This window comes from Macaca mulatta, chromosome 15, assembly GCF_049350105.2.
Source record: "Macaca mulatta isolate MMU2019108-1 chromosome 15, T2T-MMU8v2.0, whole genome shotgun sequence".
NCBI classification, from domain to species: Eukaryota; Metazoa; Chordata; class Mammalia; order Primates; family Cercopithecidae; genus Macaca; species Macaca mulatta.
The window spans coordinates 52,622,848-52,646,075 of NC_133420.1; the positions used below are offsets into that span (position 1 = coordinate 52,622,848).

The following is a 23,228-nucleotide window of genomic DNA, read 5'->3' on the forward strand; positions in this document are numbered from 1 at the left end:
AACACTTATACACTGCTGGTAGGAATGTATATTACTTCATTGTGGAAAGCAGTTTGGAGATTTCTCAAAGAACTTATAACTACCATTCAATCCAGCAATCTCATTACTGGGCATATGCCCAAAGGAATCTAAATCATTCACCAAAATGTTCACCAAAAACTTATACAAAAATATTCAGAGTAGCTTATTCAGAAAACTCCAAACAAGAAACAGTACTGATGTGCACCAATAGGATAAAAACTGTGGTATACCCATATAGTAAAACTACTAAGCAATTATAAAGGAATGAACTACTGATAAATGCAACAAGATGGATGATTTCAAAGACATTATGCTGAGTTGTAAAAAAGTCTACACAAAAGAAAACATATTGTATGACTCAGTTTTATTAAGTTGAGTTGTAGGGGAGTTAACTGGAAAGGAACTTTCAGAAGTGCTAGTAACATGTCTAAGCAGAAGTTTAGGTTATAAATTTGTATACATTTTTCAAAACTCATGGTATGTACACTTACTATTTGTGCATTTTATTGTATGCAAACCTTACCTCAAGAAACAAAAACTGTAAAAAATAGTTTAAGAGGTATGGTCTGTTACAAACTACAGAGTAAAATTGTTCTTAAAAAGAAAAATAAATTCAATTATTTGGGGGGAATATATGCTTCAAATCAAGTATATGAAGGATCAGTATGGACCTTACACTTATCCACAAGTCTACATAGTTTGCTCCCTCATGTCCTTCGGGTCTCTGTGAAAATGCAATTTTAATAGAAAGGCCTAGCAGTCCTGTAACAAACAATCCCATTCCCCTCACTTTCTATCCCTATGTCCTATTTAATATTTACTTGTAACTTTTATTACCACTACAAGAACACATTTGTTTATTATGTCTCTCCACCACCGGAATATAAACTCCAAGGGAGAAAGCATTTTTCTTGTTTTCTGTTATCTTCAGAGCCTGGGACAATGATTGACCCATCACTGGTACTCAATATTTGTTGAATAAACAACTGAATGAATATTACCAAGGATGTGAATTGCACCTGGGGCAAACACTATAAAGGGCTTTACCATGGGAAAGGGAGAGCATTCTGAACACATTATTCCATTTACAACATGCAATGTTCCACTCAATTATCATCAACTTGTGATGTGGATTTTAATGGAAATGTGTCCGGGCTTTAAGGGACAAAAAAATATATATATACACACACACACACACACACACACACACACACACACACACACACTAACCAGAGTCTCCCTTCTTCTCTTATCTCTCTACCTTTTGGTCTCTACCCACAGGGAGGCTATCATTTCCACTGAAACCCGCCTACTCCACATATCTTGTCTCTCTCCAGCCCTTACTTGATACTCCCTCAGTAAGGAAGAGTGACGAATCTGATAAATCACTTTGATATTCATTTGGCCATGTTTTACTTGAGAGTGAGATCACCGAGGGAAGCTTGCTCATGTTCTTGCCAGCTTTTTGTCTCTTTTTTTTTTTTTTTTTTTTTTAGGAGACCTATTAGGACTTGACTTTCTCAGTGCCACCTCTGATTAGCTGTGTGAGGCAGGTCTATAGGCCTTATTCACACTTCACATTGGGTAAGGAGTCTAACCTTTGCAAATCCAAGTCAAGACTCTACAGGTGACCTGAACAGATTCAGGATGGGGGTTTCAGGCCTAAGTCATGTTCTCCCGTACATTGTTTTACATTAAGAGCCTTGAATTGAGGATTATAGGATACTTGCATAGATTAATAAAGTTTCTACCAATGTCCCATTTGGACAGTAATCACTGAATATATACCATATTAGTCAAAACACTAGATGAGTTCTGAAACTCTACCTCAAGAAAAATATAAAAGAAACATAAAAATAATGTAATACTCCATTGGTGCTAAATAACTTATTTTAATAAATTTGTCTTTAATACAAGTGTAAAACAAGAGTCCTTTCATTTCAACTATAGTTAAACCCAAACTTTAAAACCAGTCAATAATTAACAATGTATTAATTTTGAAAAGTTTTTAACTGTAAGAGTATCAAATATAATACAGAGCTCTTAAATACTTAATGCTTTCTGTCACAATATTAAAAATAAACTTAACATTCCAAGACTATGAAAAGTGCCCCCTCCCAATGTTTTTGAACAAGTAAAAGTATAGTACCTGCTGGTGTTTACATTTGTTAAAAATTTAAAATAACAACAACAACTTGAATGTGATTTGAGTACTTCTAAACCATCCAAAATACCTGATACGGGTAGTAGGTTCATGGTTTTGGTAAAAGAAACTAGGTCAGAGTTTTAATGTTATAACTGGACTTTTAAATCATAAAGAAAGAAAATCTGATGTCATTTAGTATCTTTTCTTGTTTATTTTTAATTTTGCTAAGAAGGAACCAGATTTTATATCATCATTCTTCATCTGAATGGACTGCCATATGAAGTTCTGGTTTCTCCGTTTCTTCTTGGTTAGCTGGTTACTACCAAATGCCTGAGGACAATTCTCAGAGCATTTCCACATGAAGGTGATTAGTTTTCATTTAAAATAAAATTAATAACACATGTACATGTAGATGAAAATATAACAAAACCATATGAAAGCTTGTCAGAGACATTCAACTAGAAACTAAAACGGTAGCCACTAGAAAGAAGACATAGTGGAAAAATTTTTAAACTCAGATACTTTTTGTTGAATAATTACAGTAACTACTACCAATATATTCAGACCAATGAAGATTAGAAAGAACATGCAAAATGCTGAGAAAAGTAATTTCCCCTACAATTAAAACAAACGTGTTTTAATGAGAGATAAAAAAATCAGTCAAGCTCTTAAAATGAAAATTACAAAACAAAACATGGGATTAACAATTTATTAAAAATTACACCCTTGATTTTCTTGAGGGAAAAAAACAGTAGTTTTTTTTATAACAAGGGCATGAGAAAGACTTCAGATTAAGACTCATACTCTGTTCTAAATGAAAAGTAGTAAAATTACTTCTAGTAGAAAATATCTGCTATGGAAAAAAACTTTCAGGTATTTTCCATTTGATGTAGGTATTAATAAAAAATATGATGTTTATATCTAAAATATAAAGCAGCAATTTATTTTCATTTATAATATAAAGTGTTTTAGGAAAAGTTTACTCTTCTCAGTGTTCAAAACAAAATGGCAATTGTTTTCCATACCCAGCAATTTTAATGATAATGTAAAGTAAAAATTTAATCCTGCTGAACTAAAGCTCAATAGATTCAAATTTTAAAAATATGAAAATATCTACATTTTTAAAAGTTTAAAATTTTTGTTACTTTGCAATGACAGATCTGCTTTTTCTAACATTGAAAAAATTTTGCCTTCTTTTATTAATATAAAACTATTCAAATAATCACAACACAATCCCTTATACCAGAAAAGCATAATCACATGATACACTCATAACACTCAAGAATTACAATCCAGAAAGGGGAAGTCTTCCTCAAACAAAGAATTTCTTTCTTTCTGTCACCTCCATTCCATATATATAGTCTTCATTTCACATCACATACATAGAAAAATTATCACAATCTAACAGGTAGATAAGAAAAAAATTTTTTTTGGCCTTGTAGAGCTCATCAAGTAAATTTATTCATTCTTCTTAGTATGTTTCTTTTTAACATTATCTGAAGCAACATCTACAGGCTTTGAGGCCAATGAACCAACACCATTGGAAGGTGATTTTGCTTCACTTTTCTTCTCACATGATGAAAACGGCTGCTGCCAGCCAAAGAGCATCCGACTCAATGTATCCTCAAAAGGAGCAAATGTCATAGTAGAAGTCTGTGTAGTCATCATGGTTATCTGGGGGAAAAAAGTTCAATTTTGAATTTAAATACAAATGCTTTTTGTTTCTCAAGAGAGAAAAACAAAGGAAAAAAATCAAAATGCATTAATGTAAACTGCAGGAAAAGCAATTTAAGCTACATTCTGGTAAAATCTCTGTTCTCCATGAGATTATACTTAATGGAAAAGAACACAACTCATTAAAAATAATACAAGGTACCATATTTTGGGGTGCCAAATGATCAGAATAACCACTTTCACAAAAATGCATTTAGTATTCAAAGGAAGTAAGATAAAATATCAACATTACCATGCACTTGTGTCAGAGCTAAGATAAGTGCTTTACATTGTCATTCTCTTTAATTTTAACCCAACAACTACTCTATTATTATCCTTATCAGTGAGATGTGGAACCAAGGCTCTGAGAGGTTAAATAACTTGCCCAAAGTCACAAAGCTAATAAGTGGTAAAGAAGTTTGCAATATCCAGATTTTGAGTTCAATTACTAAATAAACTGACTATCATCATCTAAAGTCACAGACTTTTAGTGAATTGCAGAATTCCACCCTCAACAGATTGTAGAAAGTCTCTATCCCCCAGTTTTTTCCATATATATTTTTATATAAAGGAACCAAGACCTCAAAGGGTAGAGAGTGCTCCCATTCCTTTATGTGGCAAAATGCACAGTGTTCACAGATGTTTAGATACACTCAAGAAATTAGACTGATGCCAACATAAATCTGGGAGGAGAACTTTCAAGTCTAGAATAGCTCCAAAGAATCCAGGAATTTCCCCAAGAGTCAATTCCTCCAGAACACAGATAATGACTCAAACTAGAAATTTTGGGTATCAAATTTCCAAAGAAGACCCCTACATAACCTACCTGCTTGGGGAAAATGGTATCAAGAATAAATTCTTACTAGTTGCAATACAGTAGGGGGAGTTGGAAGAAAAGTATATGTTCATTACAAAAGGAATAGGTAAGTTAAATGCATACTATGCAATAGTTAGACTAGAAAAGAAAAAGCAAAAAATTCTTAGAACATACTGTTAGGTGAAAATGAGACACAAAACAAGAGCCAGAGTGTACTATAATTTATATAAATTAAAAACACATCGACACACAACATTGTGAGAGTACTAAAGATCACCGAAATGTATATTTTAAAACAGCTAATTTTATGTGAATTTGAACTCAATTTAAAAAATTTTTTTAAATACAAGCCCATGGACTTCAGGCCAGTCATGATTAAATAGCTTCTATCAGGACTCAGTCTCTCACCAAAATCAACAAAAGACAGAAGTACATAAAGTAACTGCTAAAAGACACTGACAAACAACTGAAATAGGCAGAACCTGATGGTGCTACTATCCAAGAGAAAAAAAGCTGAGCAGACACTTTAGCAGCCAGCTGCTTGGTACTGGGAAGATAAGTTGGAACTCAAGGTCAGACAAGGTGAAATTGCCCAGGGATATACTTCAGGCTTAAAGTAAGACCCCAAAAGGGTTACACTGTAGAAGGGCAAACTGAAATGCAATACAGCACTAAGTCTAAAACTAACAATATGATTAAAATATTCTGCTTGTGCATTAACATTAACAACTGTCTTCCAGAAGATGTTAAATGTAGTCCCTGCCCTCAAGGAGCTTACCTACTAGTCAGAGATAGGCAAGTAAATCAGTAATTGCCAAACAGTAAAGAAGAGTAAGGGCAGTAATGGAGATTTCCCAGGAACATTTAAACAATGGATATAGATCTGGAAGTCGTTTATCACACAAGTGAAAGGTAAACGCATAAATATGAGTGTACACACCTGGAGAGAATGTAAAATGAGGAGTCTAAATATAACATTAACCTCCAAGTTTATGCCATTATTGGGTAAGATCTAAGGACTTTTTTATATTAAATTATTCCTTAGAATAAACAGTTACAATGAGATACACTAGCATAATCACCTTGGTCATAGCTTGACTTAAGGAACTGCAAATAAAAGATAATAGAAGTCAAATAAAAAACAATGGTCTACTGTCAGGAAAACAGCAATGTCTTTTTTTTTTTTTTTTTTTTTTTTTTTTACAAAATCCAAAAGAGAAGAGTGTCAGGATTTAAAATATTTTCTGAGAACATGAACTATAATAAGTATTTTTCAAAGTCGAGTGTTTTAATAGAATCTCCACTCCCAAAAGACTCATCACTCAGTTGAGAAGTATTGCTGGCATCAGAAATTACTGCTGAGATAGACATATGAGGTTCAAGGACAAAATTCTGTGAATTCAGCCTCTTATCAGACCTTGATTTAACAAGGTGACAAATATAATTGTGACAAATAGAATAAATCCTTATTCTTTTACAAATAAAATATAAAACTGTCTCCTTATTTAGCAAACTATTAAAAGAAAAAGCATATTACCTAAAATAAACAGTATTTGGCTTCATAGTCTCTTACTTAAAAAGGAGAGGAAACAAAAGAAAATAGAAGCCCTAAAAATATTTTGGTATTTTCAACATATCCTAAAATATAAATTAATTCAGGTAAAGAAATTGTTTATATGCTATCTCAAGTTACACCATTTCAAAATGTCCAGTAAAATGTGACACACAATATAAGTACAAATGGCACTTACATCTACTTTTATATTCTCTGTAGTGCTTAGCATTGAGAATACACTGAATGAATAAATATAACATCTACTTCATAGCATTAATTCAAAGGATACCTTAATATATCTATATAAGAAAAATTTGCACAATTAATCTCTCTTTTCATCCAGAACATACTTCTTCCTGTCTCTACCTGCCCAAATTCAAATAATCCTTTGCAGTGCAACTTGTGTCTATTCCAATAGGCCCTTATCAGTGTCTTCCAATGAAAGTCACTTGGCCCTAAAATGAATCCCTAATGGCACATGGCATATTCAAGTAGGTTTTCTGATCACTCTATGCTTTCTCCATAGATTATATCATTCCCTCAGACTTTGCTAATTATTAACGTGAATGATTCAAATAAATTAAAATCATAGGGTTTATATTTTTACAAATGTAAAAAAAGCTAGGCGAATGAACTGTTCATTTTTGGTATATATCTTTAAGTGTGCAATAATTAGAGACCTGTGAAAGAGCATTTTGACCATTTACTAGTCAACAAATACATATTAAAAATCAACTATATACACTAGACTCAATGCTAACGATGCAGTGATGAATACTGCAAACTTAGTACCTCTCCTCATAAAGTTTAAAAAGTTGAGTTAGCATATCTCATGTTCCTTTTTAGACAATAATATCTTAAGAATAGGGTTTGGGTCTTATTCAATGTTTATATAATCACTTATATCCCCCAAAGCACCTAAGAACAGTGTCCCTCATTCATGTATTCAACAATACATTATACCTTATTCAATGCATCAATGAATAAAATATATACATTACACCTTATTCAATGTATATATGATCATTTGGATCCCCAAAAGGGCCTAAGAACAGTGTCTGTCATTCATGTATTAAACAACACATTACCTGAAGACACTTCTCATCAGTATTCAGCACATCTACACTCCTTAAAACCATCTCCTCCTCCTTAAAACTCTCATCAACCACTCCTTTTCCATTTCCCATTCTAGATTTCCCTTCTCTAAATATTAGAGAACTTTAAGGCTCTGTCCTCACTCCTGTCTCATTCCATGCTTGTCTTCCTATAACTGCCTCCCTAAATTAGCTTATAAATTGCAATAAACAATAAACACAATTGCAATAAAAATAACATGGTTTTTTACAGAGCTAGACAAATTGCTATTAAAGTTCATACCAATAAACAAGAATAGCTAAAAATATATTGAAAAAACACAAACATAGAAGAAATCCAGAAAACACTGAAAAAGAACATTTGCAGGAGTGCCTGATTCTCCACAGCCTCATCAACAGAATGTGTAGCCAGACTTTCAAACTTTTAGTTTGTGGGAAGGTTGCTTGAGTCCAAGTTTGAGACCAGCCTGGGCAATAGAGTGAAACCAAAATTGTACAAAAAATACAAAAATTAGCCAGGCATGGTGGCACACACCTGTAGTCCCAACTACACTCAGGTGGCTGAGGTGGGAAGATTGCTTGGGCCTGGGAAGTCAAGGCTGCAGTGAGCCATGATCATGCCACTTCACTCCAGCCTGAGCGACAGAGCAAGACCCTGTCTCAAAAGTAAAATAAAATAAAAATTTAAAATTTTGTGCCAGTTTGATGAATGATAAATGGTATCTCAAGTGTTATTTTAATTAATGTTTCTCAAGTACGAGTTCTACATTTTTCAATATGTTTGAGGAACATTTCCCGATCTTTTCTGTGTGAACTGTCTGTTGATAACTTTAACTTTTCCATCAGGTTTTGGTCCTTTATCCCTTAATTTTTAAGAGGCTGTTATATATCAGGCATACCAGCCCTCTGATATATGTTGTAAGTATTTTATCACAGTTATTTGATAGCTATATTTTGACTTTGTCCACAGTGGCTTTTGCCGTGCGACTTTAAAAAACAATTTATGGAGTCAAATTTATCAATCTTTTCTTTATACTGAAGGAAGAACCAAGTAAACCCCAAAGTAAACAGAAGGAAGGATATAATAAAGACCTGAAATTAATGAAATCTAAAACAGAAAAACCAATGAAACCAAAAGCTGGGTCTTTGACACAAATCCATGAAATTGACGAATCTCTAGGCAGAGTGCTTTTAAAAGAGAGAAAAAGAAAACACAGATTACCAATATCAGGAATGAAAGGAGAGACATTACCACAAATTCCACAGACATTAAAGGGATAACAAAAAACTATTATGAACAATTTCATGCCAACAATAAAAAACTTAAGTGAAATGGCAAATTCCTTAATAAATACAACTTAGTAAAACAGACACAAGTAAATCTGCATAGCCCTGTATCTATGTAAGAAACTGTTATCAAAAACCTTCCTTTAAAGAAAATTCTAGGCCCAAATGACTTCATTAGTGAATCTATCAAACATTTACCAATAAATAATATCAAACCTACATAAACTCAGAGAATACAGAAATTCTTTTCCATTTATTTAAAAAGTCCAGTTTTATGTTAGTACAAAAGAGAAAAAAATTACAGAGAAAACTACAAACCAATATCCATTAACACACAGGAAAAAAAAATCCTTGAAAATATTTTTAAAAATGGATTCAGTAATATCCATGACTGATAAACACATCATGACTAAATGGGGTTTATCACAGAAATGAAAGATTTACGTAACATTTTAATAATCAATCAATGTAATCCACTATACTAACAGAATATAGGAGAAAACCCCTATGATTATTTTAACTGATACAGAACAAAGCATTTGACAAAATCCCACACCCATTCATGATAAACTTCCAGCAAACTAGAAATAAAAGAGAACTTCCTCAACCTCATAAAGGACATCTATAAGATGCTTAATAGCTAACATCATATTTAAGGTAAAAGGCTGAATGTTTTTCCACTAAGGTCACAAACAAAACAAAGATGTCTACTCTCACCATTTTTCTTTCACATTGTACAGGACATTCTAGCCAATACAATAAGGCAAGGAAAAAAAAAAAAAAACAAATTGAAAAGGAAAAAGTAAAACTATCTTTATCATAGACAAGACCATATATATAGACAATGCTAAGGAATCTACACAGAAGCTACCAGAACCAACAGGCAAATTTAGCAAGGTCACAGGATACAAGAACAATGTGTAAGAATTAACTATATATTTAAATACAAGCAACGTAAAATTCCAAATTGAAATTTGAAAAACTACTATTTCTAAAGGCATCCAAAAATATGAACTACTTCAGGATAAATTTAAATTTAACAAGATACATATAAAACAATGAAAACCACTAAATAGTACTCCAAAAATTTAAAGAAGGCCTAAATACATGGAGAAACATGTATCAACAGACTAAATCTTTTTAAGACCTGACTTCTTCTCTATAGACACAATCTCAAAAACAATTCCAGAAGGCCTTTTTTCCATAGAAAGTGACAACTTAATCAGAAAACTTATTTAGAAATATAAAAGATGTAGACTATCCTAAGAAATAGTGAAAAAAGAATAAAGTTGGAGAAACTGTACTACTTGATTTTAAGACTTACTATAAAGTTATGGTAATTAAAACAGTTTAGTATTGGCTAGAGATAGACATATAAATCAATAGAACAGAATATACTCCAGAAATAGACCCACATAGGTCAAGCCAACTGATTTTCAACAAAGGTGGCAAGATCATTCAATGAGGGAAAGAACTGTCTTTTCAACAGTGTTGTAACAACTTCATATTCATATGGAAAAAAAAAAAAAAAACACCTGACCCTTACCTCATAGGACTCGTAAAACTTATTTTGAAATGGTTCACAGATTCTAAAAGTAAAAAGGATGAGTTCATGTCCTTTGTAGGAACATGGATGAAGCTGGAAACCATCAATCGCAAAGACAGAAAACCAAACACTGCATGTTTTCACTCATAGGTGGGAATTGAACAATGAGAACAATTGGACACAGGGTGGGGAACACCACACACCAGGGCCTGTTGTGGGGTGGGGGGAGGGGGGAGGGATAACATTAGGAGATATACCTAATGTAAATGACGAGTTAATGGGTGCAGCACACCAACATGGCATATGTATACATATGTAAAAAACCTGCATGTTGTGCACATGTACCCTAGAATTTAAAGTATAATTTAAAAAAAAAAAGAAAAAAAATCAAAAATTATAAAACTTTTAGAAGAAATAGGTGAAAACTCTTCAAAACCTTGAGGAATAAAATAATTTCTTAAATAGGACACAAAAAGAAGGACCATGAAAGGAAAATCTAGTAAAGTAAACTTCATCAAAATTTAAAACTTCAGCTCTTCTAAAGACAACACTAAAGAAATAAAAAGGAACAGCATAAACTGGGAGAAAATTATTTGCAATACATATATCTCACCAAGGATTGACATCCTGAATATACAGAGAACTGTTACAACTCAATAATAATACAATTTTTAATAGACAAAATATTTAAATAGACACTATTCAAAAGATGATATATGAATGGCCAGTAAACACATGAAAAGACGCTCAAGTCTCTAGCCACCAGAGAAATGCAAAATAAAACTACAATGCGATATCACCTCATACTTATAAAATGCTAAAATTAAAATGACTGATAATACCAAATAATTAATAAGGATCTAGGACAATCAGAAGTCTCATACATTGCTGGTGGGAAAGTAAAATGATACAACCATTTTGAAAAATAGTGTGGCAGTTTCTTAAAAAGATAAACATATGCTTTTCAGATGACCTAGCAATTCTACTCCTAGTTATTAAGTGAAATGAAAATACATATCTGGCCAGGCACAGTGGCTCATGCCTGTAATTCCAGCACTTTGGAAGGCCGAGGCAGGCGGATCATGAGGTCAGGAGATCGAGACCATCCTGGCTAACATGGTGAAACTCCTTCTCCACTAAAAATACAAAAAATTAGCCAGGCATGGTGGCACACACCTATATTCCCAGCTACTTGAGAGGCTGAGGCAGGAGAATCACTTGAACCCTGGAGGCGGAGGTTGCAGTGAGCCAAGATTACACCACTGCACTCCAGCCTGGGCAACAGAGCAAGACTCTGTCTCAAAAAAATACAAAAAAGAAGACAAAGAAAATACATGTCTATGTATAGACATATATGTACACATATTCCTAGCAGCTTTATTTATAACAACCTTATTCAAATAATCAAAAGCTGGAAATACACCAAAACCCATCAACAGATAACTGGAAAAACAAATTGTGGTACCTAATATTGTTGCGGGAAGTCAGGGACCCCGAACGGAGGGACCGGCTGAAGCCGCAGCAGAAGAATATAAATTGTGAAGATTTCATGGACATTTATTAGTTCCCCAAATTAATACTTTTATAATTTCTTATGCCTATCTTTACTGTAATCTCTGAACATAAATTGTGAAGATTTCATGGACACTTATCACTTCCCCAATGAATATCCTTGTGATTTCCTATGCCTGTCTTTACTTTAATCTCTTAATCCCGTCATCTTCTTTGTAAACTGAGGAGGATGAATGTCGCCTCACAACCCCGTGATTGTATCAACCGCACAAATTGTTTGTAGAGCATGTGTGTTTGAACAATATGAAATCTGGGCATCTTAAAATTCACTGATGGCTCCAGTAATGGCAATGCTGGCTATGTAGGTCCTACCAGACAAGCTTATTTCTACACCACTGCACTCCAGCCTGGGCAACACAGCAAGACTCTGTCTCAAAAAAAATAAGAAGACAAAGAAAATACATTTCTATGTATAGACATATATGTACACATATTCATAGCAGCTTTATTTATAACAACCTTATTCAAATAATCAAAAGCTGGAAATACACCAAAACCCATCAATAGATAACTGGAAAAACAAACTGTGGTACCTAATACTACTTAGGAATATGTAATTATATGGGTAAATCTCAAAAACAAAATGAGTACATACTATATGACTCTATATGAAACTACAGAAAAGACAACTCTAATCTGTAGTGATATAAAGTGGATAAATGGTATACTGGGGCTATGGATAGTGGCTGGGATTTATCAGAGCAAGGTACAAGGGAATGCTCCAAAGTGATAGAAATGTTTCATACACTAACTGTGGTAGTGGTTACACAGGTATACAAATTTGTCAAAACTCATCAAAATGTACTCCTAGACTGATTGTACTTTATTATCCATGAATACAGTTTATTATGCATCAATTATACTTCTAAAAAGTTGACTTTTAAAAATTTTTAAAGGAGCTCATTTCTAATAATTTCATAAATAAATATTAAACGCTACTTTGCTAAAGCATTTTTCAAAATTGTTACAAAACCCCAAATAATTTTAATATCAATTTGCAATATAACCCACATTTTACATATCTATAAACAAAGAAAGTTTTAGCATACTAACGCCTTAGAAAGAATTCAATTTGGTCCAATAATTTTATAGCCAGAGTTTCTAGGATAAAGTCATATTTATAATTCTCTGTCCAGATTTTTAATAAAAATCAGTAATGTTAAATGGAACACTATCATTTTATAGAGAAATAGTATGAAATTATATTGAGAAATTAGAATAGTCATTAAACATTAAGATTTTATTACAACCCAGGCATTATATATTTCTTTACACTTAAGGAATATATATCAAACAATCTTGGAGTAAAAAATAGAAGGCAACTTGCTTCAAGTTTGTACCAAGTCAATCAAGCAGAAACCTGAAGAACCTTGTTTTAAGATGAGAGGCATTTATACTTGGCAGGCATTTTCTTCCAATGAAAAAATAAAGTCAATGTGCCACTACCTTGACACTTATAAACATGTTTAAAAAAAGCATTGAGGACATTGATTCTCACAGTTGGCTGAATATTGGAATCACCTAGATTAAAAAAAATACTAATCCCTATACAACATCCCTAAAATTCAGATTTAATTAGTGTAAGTTAGGCCCTAGGCATATAGGCTGTTTTAAAACTCCTCGGGTGAGTCTAATGTGCACTAATTTGAAAATCACTAGCTTAGAGACCTGTTCCATCATCATAGAAGTCAGTCGTGAGCTGAATGATTATATATGCCCTGATTTCAGTGGGTAGTGTTGTTATTTTAAGCATCTGATAAGTGTATCTCCCTTGATTAAAAATAAATACCTTATAGAAGAGATTATATGTTTTATTTATCATTGTCTCCACATATCTAGAACAATGAAGGCACATAGCAGTTGCTAAATAAGTATCTTTTGAATGAATATATGATTGCCTTATACTTCTTTTATATCCCCATCTTGTAATAGACTATGCAAATTAGAATTCAAAATATATATATTGAACAAATTAATGACTGAAGCAATTGGGGATAATATTTAAGGCAAAACCAAATCTGATAAAATATACACATATTTTAAAAACACACACATATATATAAGTAGATCAAAAGTGGAAAAAGGATATACAAAAGAGTGCAACATTTGGCAGCTGAGAATTATTTCATTGAGTTTTCAAATATTCTTCACATTCTTATACTTAGAAACAAAGAAGTAACCCCAAATAACTAATTCATTAGCTAATATCTCAGAACTTGTACATATGCAGATAAATTTTCTTTTAAAAACAGAATTACAGTTTAATCTTGATGAACACAGCTCAGGTTTCAAAATTCAAGTAAATAAAATTTTAGTACACATCATGATAGTCTTACTGCATAGCTGCGTTAAAAACAAAAAGTGGCCGGGCGCGGTGGCTCAAGCCTGTAATCCCAGCACTTTGGGAGGCCGAGGCGGGCGGATCACGAGGTCAGGAGATCGAGACCATCCTGGCTAACACGGTGAAACCCCGTCTCTACTAAAAATACAAAAAACTAGCCGGGCGCGGTGGCGGGCGCCTGTAGTCCCAGCTACTCGGGAGGCTGAGGCAGGAGAATGGCGTAAACCCGGGAGCTGAGACCCCTTGCAGTGAGCTGAGATCCGGCCACTGCACTCCAGCCTGGGTGACAGAGCAAGACTCCGTCTCAAAAAAAAAAAAAAAAAAAAAAAAAAAAAAGTATTTGGTATCACCTATTGTTATGTGCTCTCAGTTGAGATCTAGTTAGTTTCCTAGGAGTCTCACATTGATAAACAACTATTTTGGTACTTCCTTACATAATGTGTTTATTTAGAAATACCTTATTAATAACAGACTTCCTTTTGATTAGCTACATTCTCAGATATGGCTTCATTTATAAAAGTTCCACAACTATTACATGATTTTTAATTCAGTTAGTATCTTAGACTACAGAACTTCGGTTTTCTTAAAATCAGCATTGGTTGCTTGATTGTAGGTTTGTCACCAAAAAGTGCTGCTTCACTCTCCGTGGTTGGAAATCTTTTCTGATGTATCAAGGGATATTCATTCTGAAACTGTTTTAGCTTTTTTCTTTTCTCCTTTAGAGGTAAATTCTTGTTTTTAATAATATTTTCTAAAAGTTCTGCAATTGCAGCTTGAGAGGTAGAAACTTTTTGCTCATCAAAGTCCTGAGCACTAATCTGCTTACAGTATGAATAAGTTGGCAAACGAACAAACAGTCCATCTCCAGGATTTTCAATATGTCCCTTTTTTAAGTAGTCAAGATGTTTTTCCGCTGCAGTCTGTAAGTAAGAGGGTACTTGAAGAATTTCCTGATGATGATCCGGTAAGAAAGAAACTAATCTTCCAGCAAGAAGCTCATCAAGATCCACTTCTTTAGCACAGCATAGCACACACCAAGAAAAGGTATGTATCCTCAGTGATCTTGTGCCCAATGCATCATGAAGTTTAGGCATATCAACATTTTGACTCATTTGGGAAATCATACGCATTAAAAGTTGAAGCTTTCTATAAATTGCTGGGGGAAGTAACAAACAACATAACTGTACAGCATCGATGGCAACCCTCTCTAAATGACGTTGCAGGAAACTCTGTGTGCCAGTCAACACAGAAGAAGCTGGAAGTAAAGAATTTTCTGAAAATTCTATTGAACTTTTGCAGAGTCTTTTATTGATTGTGGCACTAGACTCTCCAAGTTCACTTTCCATAGCTGTTTGCACACTTTTGCTGCCTTGTCCAACATTTGCTTTCATGATAATTTCAGCCACTGGTGTATTGATATAACTATTCCTTCTTATACTACTTCTTAAAAGCAAACTCTGAGACCTACAAAGCTGTTTTGACTTGCATTTCCCATGACACAACTTCTCTTGGTCTTGAGCAGTCAAAGTAGTGGTTCTCTTAAAACCAGCACAGAATGGCTTTTGAATATTTTCCTCTGAATGAAGATTCAACAGGAATTCCTCTTTGGGCTTAGACTCTAAAAACAGTTTATTATTTTGTCCTTCTATGTTTGGAAAAGATAGATGAAACACACTGGATGCCTCTTATTTGAATTCCCTGACACATCTACAATACCTTCCAAAGAACAACAGCTTGATTTGCTGTTAGAGGATAGATCATGCATACCACTTAACCCTATTAAATTATGACAGCTTCCTCCCATTATGTCATTAGCACTCACTCTTCTGTTTCTTAAATTAACTAGCTGCATTTTCTTAGCAAATCTTTCTTGAAATCCTGGATTGCTTATCTGTAGTCTCTCAGAATAATCTGATTCTTCTTTTTTCTCTATGAAGCAGACTGAGAAGAAGGTACTCAGTTGATTTGAAGGAATTCAAATTGTTTAAGTGAAGGAATTTTTAAGACTGTGGATCATCTTGGATTCTATGTATCCCACTGGATCTATCTGAAACTATCACATAGCCACAAATAACCAAAATGTTCACAAATAATTTGTAATATTCAAAAGTAAGTAGAGGTTCAGGGAGATCTAGAAAATAATCTGTGATTGTTCTGAACACATCTTGTTCAAATCCAACATTAGTTGAATTATTCATATCATCAGTTCTTGGCCAATCTGCCAGGCCTCATGGCAGATAATACCCAGTGAGGGAGGTCATCCGATTTGTTTTGTAGTATGACTACCCCATGTTTACTTGTATTGGCCATGTTGTACATTACATATTGGGGAATTACTTGTTTTGGATTTATGACTTCTTCTAGGGATGGCACACCTAAAATGGTTTGCAGGTAGATCAGAATAACATATCTCGAAATTTCTTAAACATCTTCCTGGCTTAGTTCTCTATTATCAACTGCATTTTCTTGATCTTCACTGATTATTTCATGCTTTATTTTCTCAGCATTTTCCTCAGATAAATGTATTCCATGCTTTTTAGGAGTTCTACGAGGTAAGTTTCATCATTTAAAAATGCTATCTTTATCTTTGGAAAAGTTCTCTATGTTGTTTTTTCTCAATTCTGGATGCCTTCGTGGCAGAGTTTTAAGTGGCGAAGTAGCAGGAAATCTGAAGAGCTGCTTATTATCGTCAACATTTTCTGATCCCCACCTGCCTTTGATATCTTCAATTACATGATTCTTAAGAAATATCCTCAACAGTTGGATAGTCTGTTGACTTGTAACTTTGGGACCAAAATTGCTATTATTTCTTAATAGGTCACAAAGCCAATCCACTGCTTCTCCTGCTGTGAAACAATTGCCATATTTTTTAAAGTGTTGTCTATGTTTTCTTAGAGGCATTCCTGCTCGAAAAGATGTGGTAACTTCATTCCATAAGTAGCAGAATCCATTTAAGATGGCCATACCAGGAAGATCTGAATTCTAGCTCTGCCACTTGCTGTAGATGTGACTTTAGAAGGCCTCTAACGTCTGTGAGCCTCAGTGTCCACATTGGTAAAGTAGGACTAATAACACATGCCTGCCTGAAGGGCATTCCAGCTTGGTGGCCCGATAAGGCCCAAGAGGCACACCCAGACTCTCCATAGGTCTGTCAGCGCCCGGTGGCGTCCATGGCGGCGAAGGCAACACTCAGGCCCAGTGGCCCGGGCAGTGACGAGTCTCAGCACAACCATCAGCCCCGCCGCCAATTTGAATAGCATCTGCTAAAGCATTTTTTAAAGCGATCCTGATAAAGTTGGGCCCTGTACCATACCTTGGGAAACACTGCTGTTGGTTATACCTAGAAACAGAGTGAACAGGTCACAAGGTACGTGAATTTTCACCCTCGTCAGATATTGCCAAAATGCTCTCCCAAGTTTTATTCCTGTTTATACTCCCTCCAAATCCCTTTAAAATAGTTTATATTCTTCATCTTCACTTTTTTATTCACCTCAGTTGATTACAATCATTTTTCTATCCCTTACCAGTCCACTGAAATTGCTTTTACTAAGGTCACCAAATATCTCTTAATTTCAAAACCCAACAGCCTCTTTTCAGTTTTAGTCATTCTTTACCATTTCTTCTGCTTTATTTCACAACAGCTCTATTTCACAATTACTCCTTATAGAGCCAATTTTTATTTTTAAATATTTTTAAAACATTGATGTAGATGTGGTGAAAAGGGAACACGTTTACACTGCTGGTGGGAATATAAACTAGTACAACCACTATGGAAAACAGTATGGAGATTCTTCAAAGAACTAAAAGTAGAACTACCATTTGATCCAGTAATCCCACAACTGGGTACCTCCACAGAGCAAAAGAAGTCATTATATGAAAAAGACACTTGCAAACTCATGTTTATAGCAGCACAATTAGCAATTGCAAAAATATGAAACCAGCCTAAATGCCCATCAAGCAACAAGTGGATAAAGAAAAGGTGGTATGTATACACCAAGGAATTCTAATCAGCCATAAAAAGGAGCAAAATAATTGGATTTGCAGCAACCTGGATGGAGCTGAAGACCATTATTCTAAGTGAAGTAACTCAGAAATGAAAAACCAAATATCGTATGTTCTCACTTATAAGTGGGAGCTAAGCTGTGAGGATGCAAAGGCATAAGAATGATACAATGAACTTTGAGGACTTGAGGGGAAGGATGGGAGAGAGATGAAGGACAAAAGACTACACATTGGGTATAGTATACACTGCTTAGGTGTACCAAAATCTCAGAAATTACCACTAAAGAACTTATCCATGTAACCAAAAAAACACCTGTTCTCCAAAAACTATTGAAATAAAATTTAAAAAATAAAAAAAATGATTAAGATTATGAAATATATTATCAGTTTCAGTAAACTCTAAATGGGATTTGGGCAAATGAATTAGTTTAAAATGAACATTCTGTTTAGAAACTGGTGGATATACTTTCTAATTAGGAAAATGTTGAGAAATATTATAAAAGAAGTTCAGCATTGTATGTTTTCCTATTTTTAAATATCTTTATTATTATTACATTGCAGTATGGTGTTTAAGTTTGGGTGTTAAAATATAGAACTTTACATCCAGGAACAATTGTAAGAAAAATTATCATTTTTATTCCACAAATTAGGTCATGAACAAAAGCTGATCCTGTAACTCAAGAAAATGTAAGATATCAGTGCTATTTATTTATTCTTACCAAACCCACAATATACATTCATTTTCTTTAAAGATTAAAGTTAGAAACTCAAAAATAATACAGCTCCCACCCATTCAGCAAACTAGGAGTAGAAAGGAATTAACTTCCTACTCTGCTAAAAGGCATCTAGGAAAAACCCATAGCCAACATTATGCTTAATAGTGAAATACCAAATGCTTTCTCTCTAAGACGAAGAAAAAGACAAGAATGTTCATTCTCTCCATTTCTATCAACACTATACTGGAGGTTCTAGCCAGGATAACTGGGCAAGAAAATTAAAGACATGCAGATTGAAAAGTAAAGAGTAAAATCATCTCTATTTGCAGATGACATGATCCTGCATATAGAAAATCCTAAGGAATCTATCTTCTATTTTATTATTTATTTATTTATTTTATTATTATTATTTTTTGAGATGGAGTCTGGCTCTGTTGCCCAGGCTGGAGTGCAGTGGCACAATCTTGGCTCACTGAAACCTCCGTTTTTGTATTTTTAGTAGAGACAGGATTTCATCATGTTGGCCAGACTGGTCTCAAACTCCTGACCTCAAGTGATCTGCCAACCTTGGCTTCTCAAAGTCCTAGGATTACAGGCATGACCCACCATGCCCAGCCAGGAATCTACCTTTTAAAACATTTATTAGAACTAATAAATGAGTTCAGCAAGGTTGCAGGATACAAAATCAATATACAAATATCAATTGTATTTCTACATATTTGTAATAAACAACCTGGGAGTGATATTTTAAAACAATTGTATTTAGCATAAAATCAAAAAAGAATAAAATACTTAGGAATAAATTTAACAAAAAAAGTGTAAGACGTGTATATTGAAAACAAAGATGGCCAAACTAAATCAAAAGAACTCCTGTGTTGATGAATTGGAAACCTTACTGTTAAGATGGCAATTATTCTCAAATCAATTTACAGATTTAAAGCAATCCCTATCAAAATAAGTGCTGGCTTCTTTGCAGAAATTGTAAAGTTGATCCCAAAGTTCATATGGCAATGCTAGTGACCCAGAATAGTCAAACAATTCTGAAAAAGAATAACACACAAATTCACAGGTGTCACACTTTTTTTTATTATTTATTTTTCTTTATTCTTCAACTTTCATTTAAGATCAGGGGTACATGTACAGGATGTGCAGGTTTGTTACACAGCTAAATGTGTGCTATGGTGGACTGCTGCACAGATCATTCCATAACATAGGTATTAAGCCCAGCATTCATTAGCTATTCTTCCTGATGCTCTCCCTCCCTCCACCTCCCCCTGACAGGCCCCAGTGTATGTTAGGGAGGAGGTCTCTCCTTTTCAATATTTTGGACTAGATTCAGTAGAATGGTACCAGCAATTCTTGGTACCTCTGGTAGAATTCAGCTGTGAATTCATCTGGTCCTGGGCTTTTTTTGGTTGGTAGGCTATTTATTACTGCCTCAATTTAATAACTCCTTACTGGTCTATTTGGGGATTCAACTTCTTCCTGGTTCAGTCTTGCAAGGGTGTATGTGTCCAGGAACTTATCCATTTCTTCTAGATTTTCTAGTTTATTTGCGCAGAGGTGTTTCTATTATTCTCTGTTTATAGTATAGTTTATAGTATACTGTTCTTTATACAGACGGTTGTTTGTATTTCTGTGGGGTCAGTGGTGATATCCCCCTTATCATTTCTGATTGTGTTGGATTCTTCTCTGTTTTTCTTTATTAGTCTAGCCAGCAGTCTATTTATAAATGTTTTCCAAAAACCAGCTCATGGATTTGTTGATTTTTTTTTTTTTAAGGGTTTTTCATGTCTCTATCTCCTTCAGTTCAGCTCTGATCTTGATTATTTCTTGTCTTCTGCTAGCTTTGGGGTTTCCTCTTTGTTCTCCAGTTCTTTCAGTTGAGGTGATAGGTTGTTAACTTGAGATCTTTCTAGGTTTTTATGTGGGCATTTAGTGCTGTAAATTTCCCTCTTAACACTGCCTTAGCTGCATCCCAGAGATTCTGGTATGCTGTCTCTTTGTTCTCATTAGTTTCAAAGAACTTCTTGATTTCTGCCTTAATTTCATTATTTACCCAAGAGTCATTCAGGAGCAGGTTGTTCAATTTCCATGTAGTTGTCTGGTTTTGAGTGCATTTATTAATCTTGAGTTCTAATTTGATTGTGCTGTGGTCTAAGAGACTGTTATTATTTCAGTTCTTTTACATTTGCTGAGGAGTGTTTTACTTCCAATTATGTGGTCAATTTTATATTAAGTGCGTGTGGCAATGAGAAGAATATACATTCTGTTGTTTTTGAGCAGAGAGTTCTGTAGCTATCTATCAGGTCTGCTTGATCCAGAGCTGAGGTCAGGTCCTAAATATCTCTGTTAATTTTCTGTCTCAATGATCTGTCTAATATTGTCAGTAGGGTGTTAAAGTCTCCCACTATTATTGTGTGGAAGTCTAGGTCTCTTTGTAGATCTCTAAGAACTTGCTTTATGAATCTGGGTGCTCCTGTATTGGGTTTACATATATTTAGAATAGTTAGCTCCTCTTGTTGAATTAAACCCTTTACCATTATGTAATGCACTTGTCATTTTTTATCTTCATTGGTTTTAAAGTGTGTTTTGTCTGAAACTAGGATTGCAACCCTGCCTTTTTTCTCTGTTTTCCATTTGCTTGGTAAATTCTCCTCCATCCCTTTATTTTGAGCCTATGTGTGTCTTTGCGCAGAACATGGGTCTCTTGAAGACAGAATACTGATGGGTCTTGGCTGTTTATCCAGCCTGCCATTCTGTGTCTTTAAATTGGGGCATCTAGCCCATTTATATTTAAGGTTAGTATTGTTGTTATATGAATTTGATCCTATCATCATGATGCTAGCTGGTTATCTGCAGACTTGTTTACGTGGTTGCTTCACAGTGTTACTGGTCTGTGCTTCAGTGTGTTTTTGTAGTGGCTGGTAATGGTTTTGCCTTTCCATATTTAGTGCTTCCTTCAGGACCTCTTGCAAGGCAGGCCTGGTGGTGATAAATTCTCTCAGCATTTGCTTGTCTGAAAAGGATCTTATTTCTCCTTCAATTATGAAGCTTATTTTGGCTGGACACGAAATTCTGGTTTGGAAATTCTTTCCTTTAAGAATATTGAATATTGGCCCCCAGTCTCTTCTGGCTTGTAGGGTTTCCACTGAAAGGTCTGCTGTTAGTCTGCTGGGCTTCCCTTTGATGCTGACCTGGTCTGTCTCTCTGGCTGCCCTTAACATGTTTTCTTTCATTTCAACCTTGGAGAATCTGATGATTATGCATCTTGGGGTTGATCTTCTCGTGGAGCATCTTACTGGGGTTCCCTGGATTTCCTAAACTTGAATGTTCGCTTGTCTTGTTAGGTGGGGGAAGTTCTCCTGGATGATATCCTGAAGTATGTTTTCCAGCTTCGTTCCATTCTCCTCGTGTCTTTCAAGTACTCCAATCACAGGTTAAGTCTCTTTACATAATCCCCTATTTCTCAGAGGTTTTGTTCATTCTTTTTCACTATTTTTTCTCAATTTTTGTCTACCTGTCTCATTTCAGAAAGATAGTCTTCAAGCTCTGAGCTGCTTTCCTCTGCTTCAGGTATTCTGCTGTTGATACTTGTGACTACATTGTGAAGTTCTCATGTTGTGTTTTTCAGTTCCATCGGGTCAATTATGTTCCTCTCTAAACTGACTATTCTGGCTATCATCTCCTTTATTATCATGATTCTTAGCTTCTTTGCATTGGGTTAGAACATGCTCCTTTAGCTCAGTGAAGTTCATTATTACTCACCTTCTGAAGCCTACTTTTGTCAAGTCAGGCATCTCAGCCTCAGCCTAGTTCCATGCCCTTGCTGCAGAGATGTTGCCATCATTTGGGGAAGAAAAGACACTCTGGCTTTTTGAGTTTTCACCATTTTTGCGTTCTTTCTCATCTTTGTGGGTTTATCTACCTTTGATCTTTGAGGTTGCTGACTTTCGAATGGGGTTTTTATGGGGTCTTTTTTGTTTATGTTGTTGTTGTTTTCTGTTTGTTTTTAACAGTCAGGCCAGTCTATCATAGGGCTGCTGTGGTTTGCTGAGGGTCCACTCCAGACCCTAGATACCTTGGTTTTTCCCAAACCTGGAGGTATCATCAGTGAAGGCTATGAAACAGCAAAGATGGCAGTCAGCTCCTTCTCTGGAAGCTCTGCCCCAGGTGGGTACTGACCTGCTGCCGGACCGAATGCACCTGTAGGAGGTGGCTGGAGATCCCTATTGGGAGGTCTCGCCCAGTCAGGAGGAACAGAATCAGGGACCTGCTTTACAAAGCAGTCTGGCTGCTTTTTGGTAGAGGAGGTGTGCTGCACTGGAGGGGACCTTCCTTGTCCAAACCATTTGGGCACTCCAAAGCCGGCAGCCTAGAATGGATGAGTCAACTGAGTCACAGAGATGGTGACTGGC

At 34.9% G+C, this 23,228-nt stretch overlaps 1 protein-coding gene and 1 pseudogene across 2 annotated transcripts in view; both read right to left on the bottom strand.

The window, feature by feature from the left end:
* Window positions 1-1,893: 1,893 nt before the first annotated feature.
* TMEM38B (transmembrane protein 38B) overlaps window positions 1,894-23,228 on the bottom strand; it is a 79,105-nt gene continuing 57,770 nt past the window's right edge. Inside the window, exon 7 of one of the 2 annotated variants that reach the window (XM_077965491.1) lies at window positions 1,894-3,841. In XM_077965491.1, the coding sequence (XP_077821617.1) occupies window positions 3,626-3,841 (216 nt within the window). In that variant the 3' untranslated portion in view covers window positions 1,894-3,625. The remainder of the gene's footprint in view (window positions 3,842-23,228) is intronic. The other variant, NM_001194325.1, reaches the window with a different exon arrangement.
* Window positions 14,511-17,161, bottom strand: LOC712049 (DEP domain-containing protein 1A pseudogene; annotated as a pseudogene).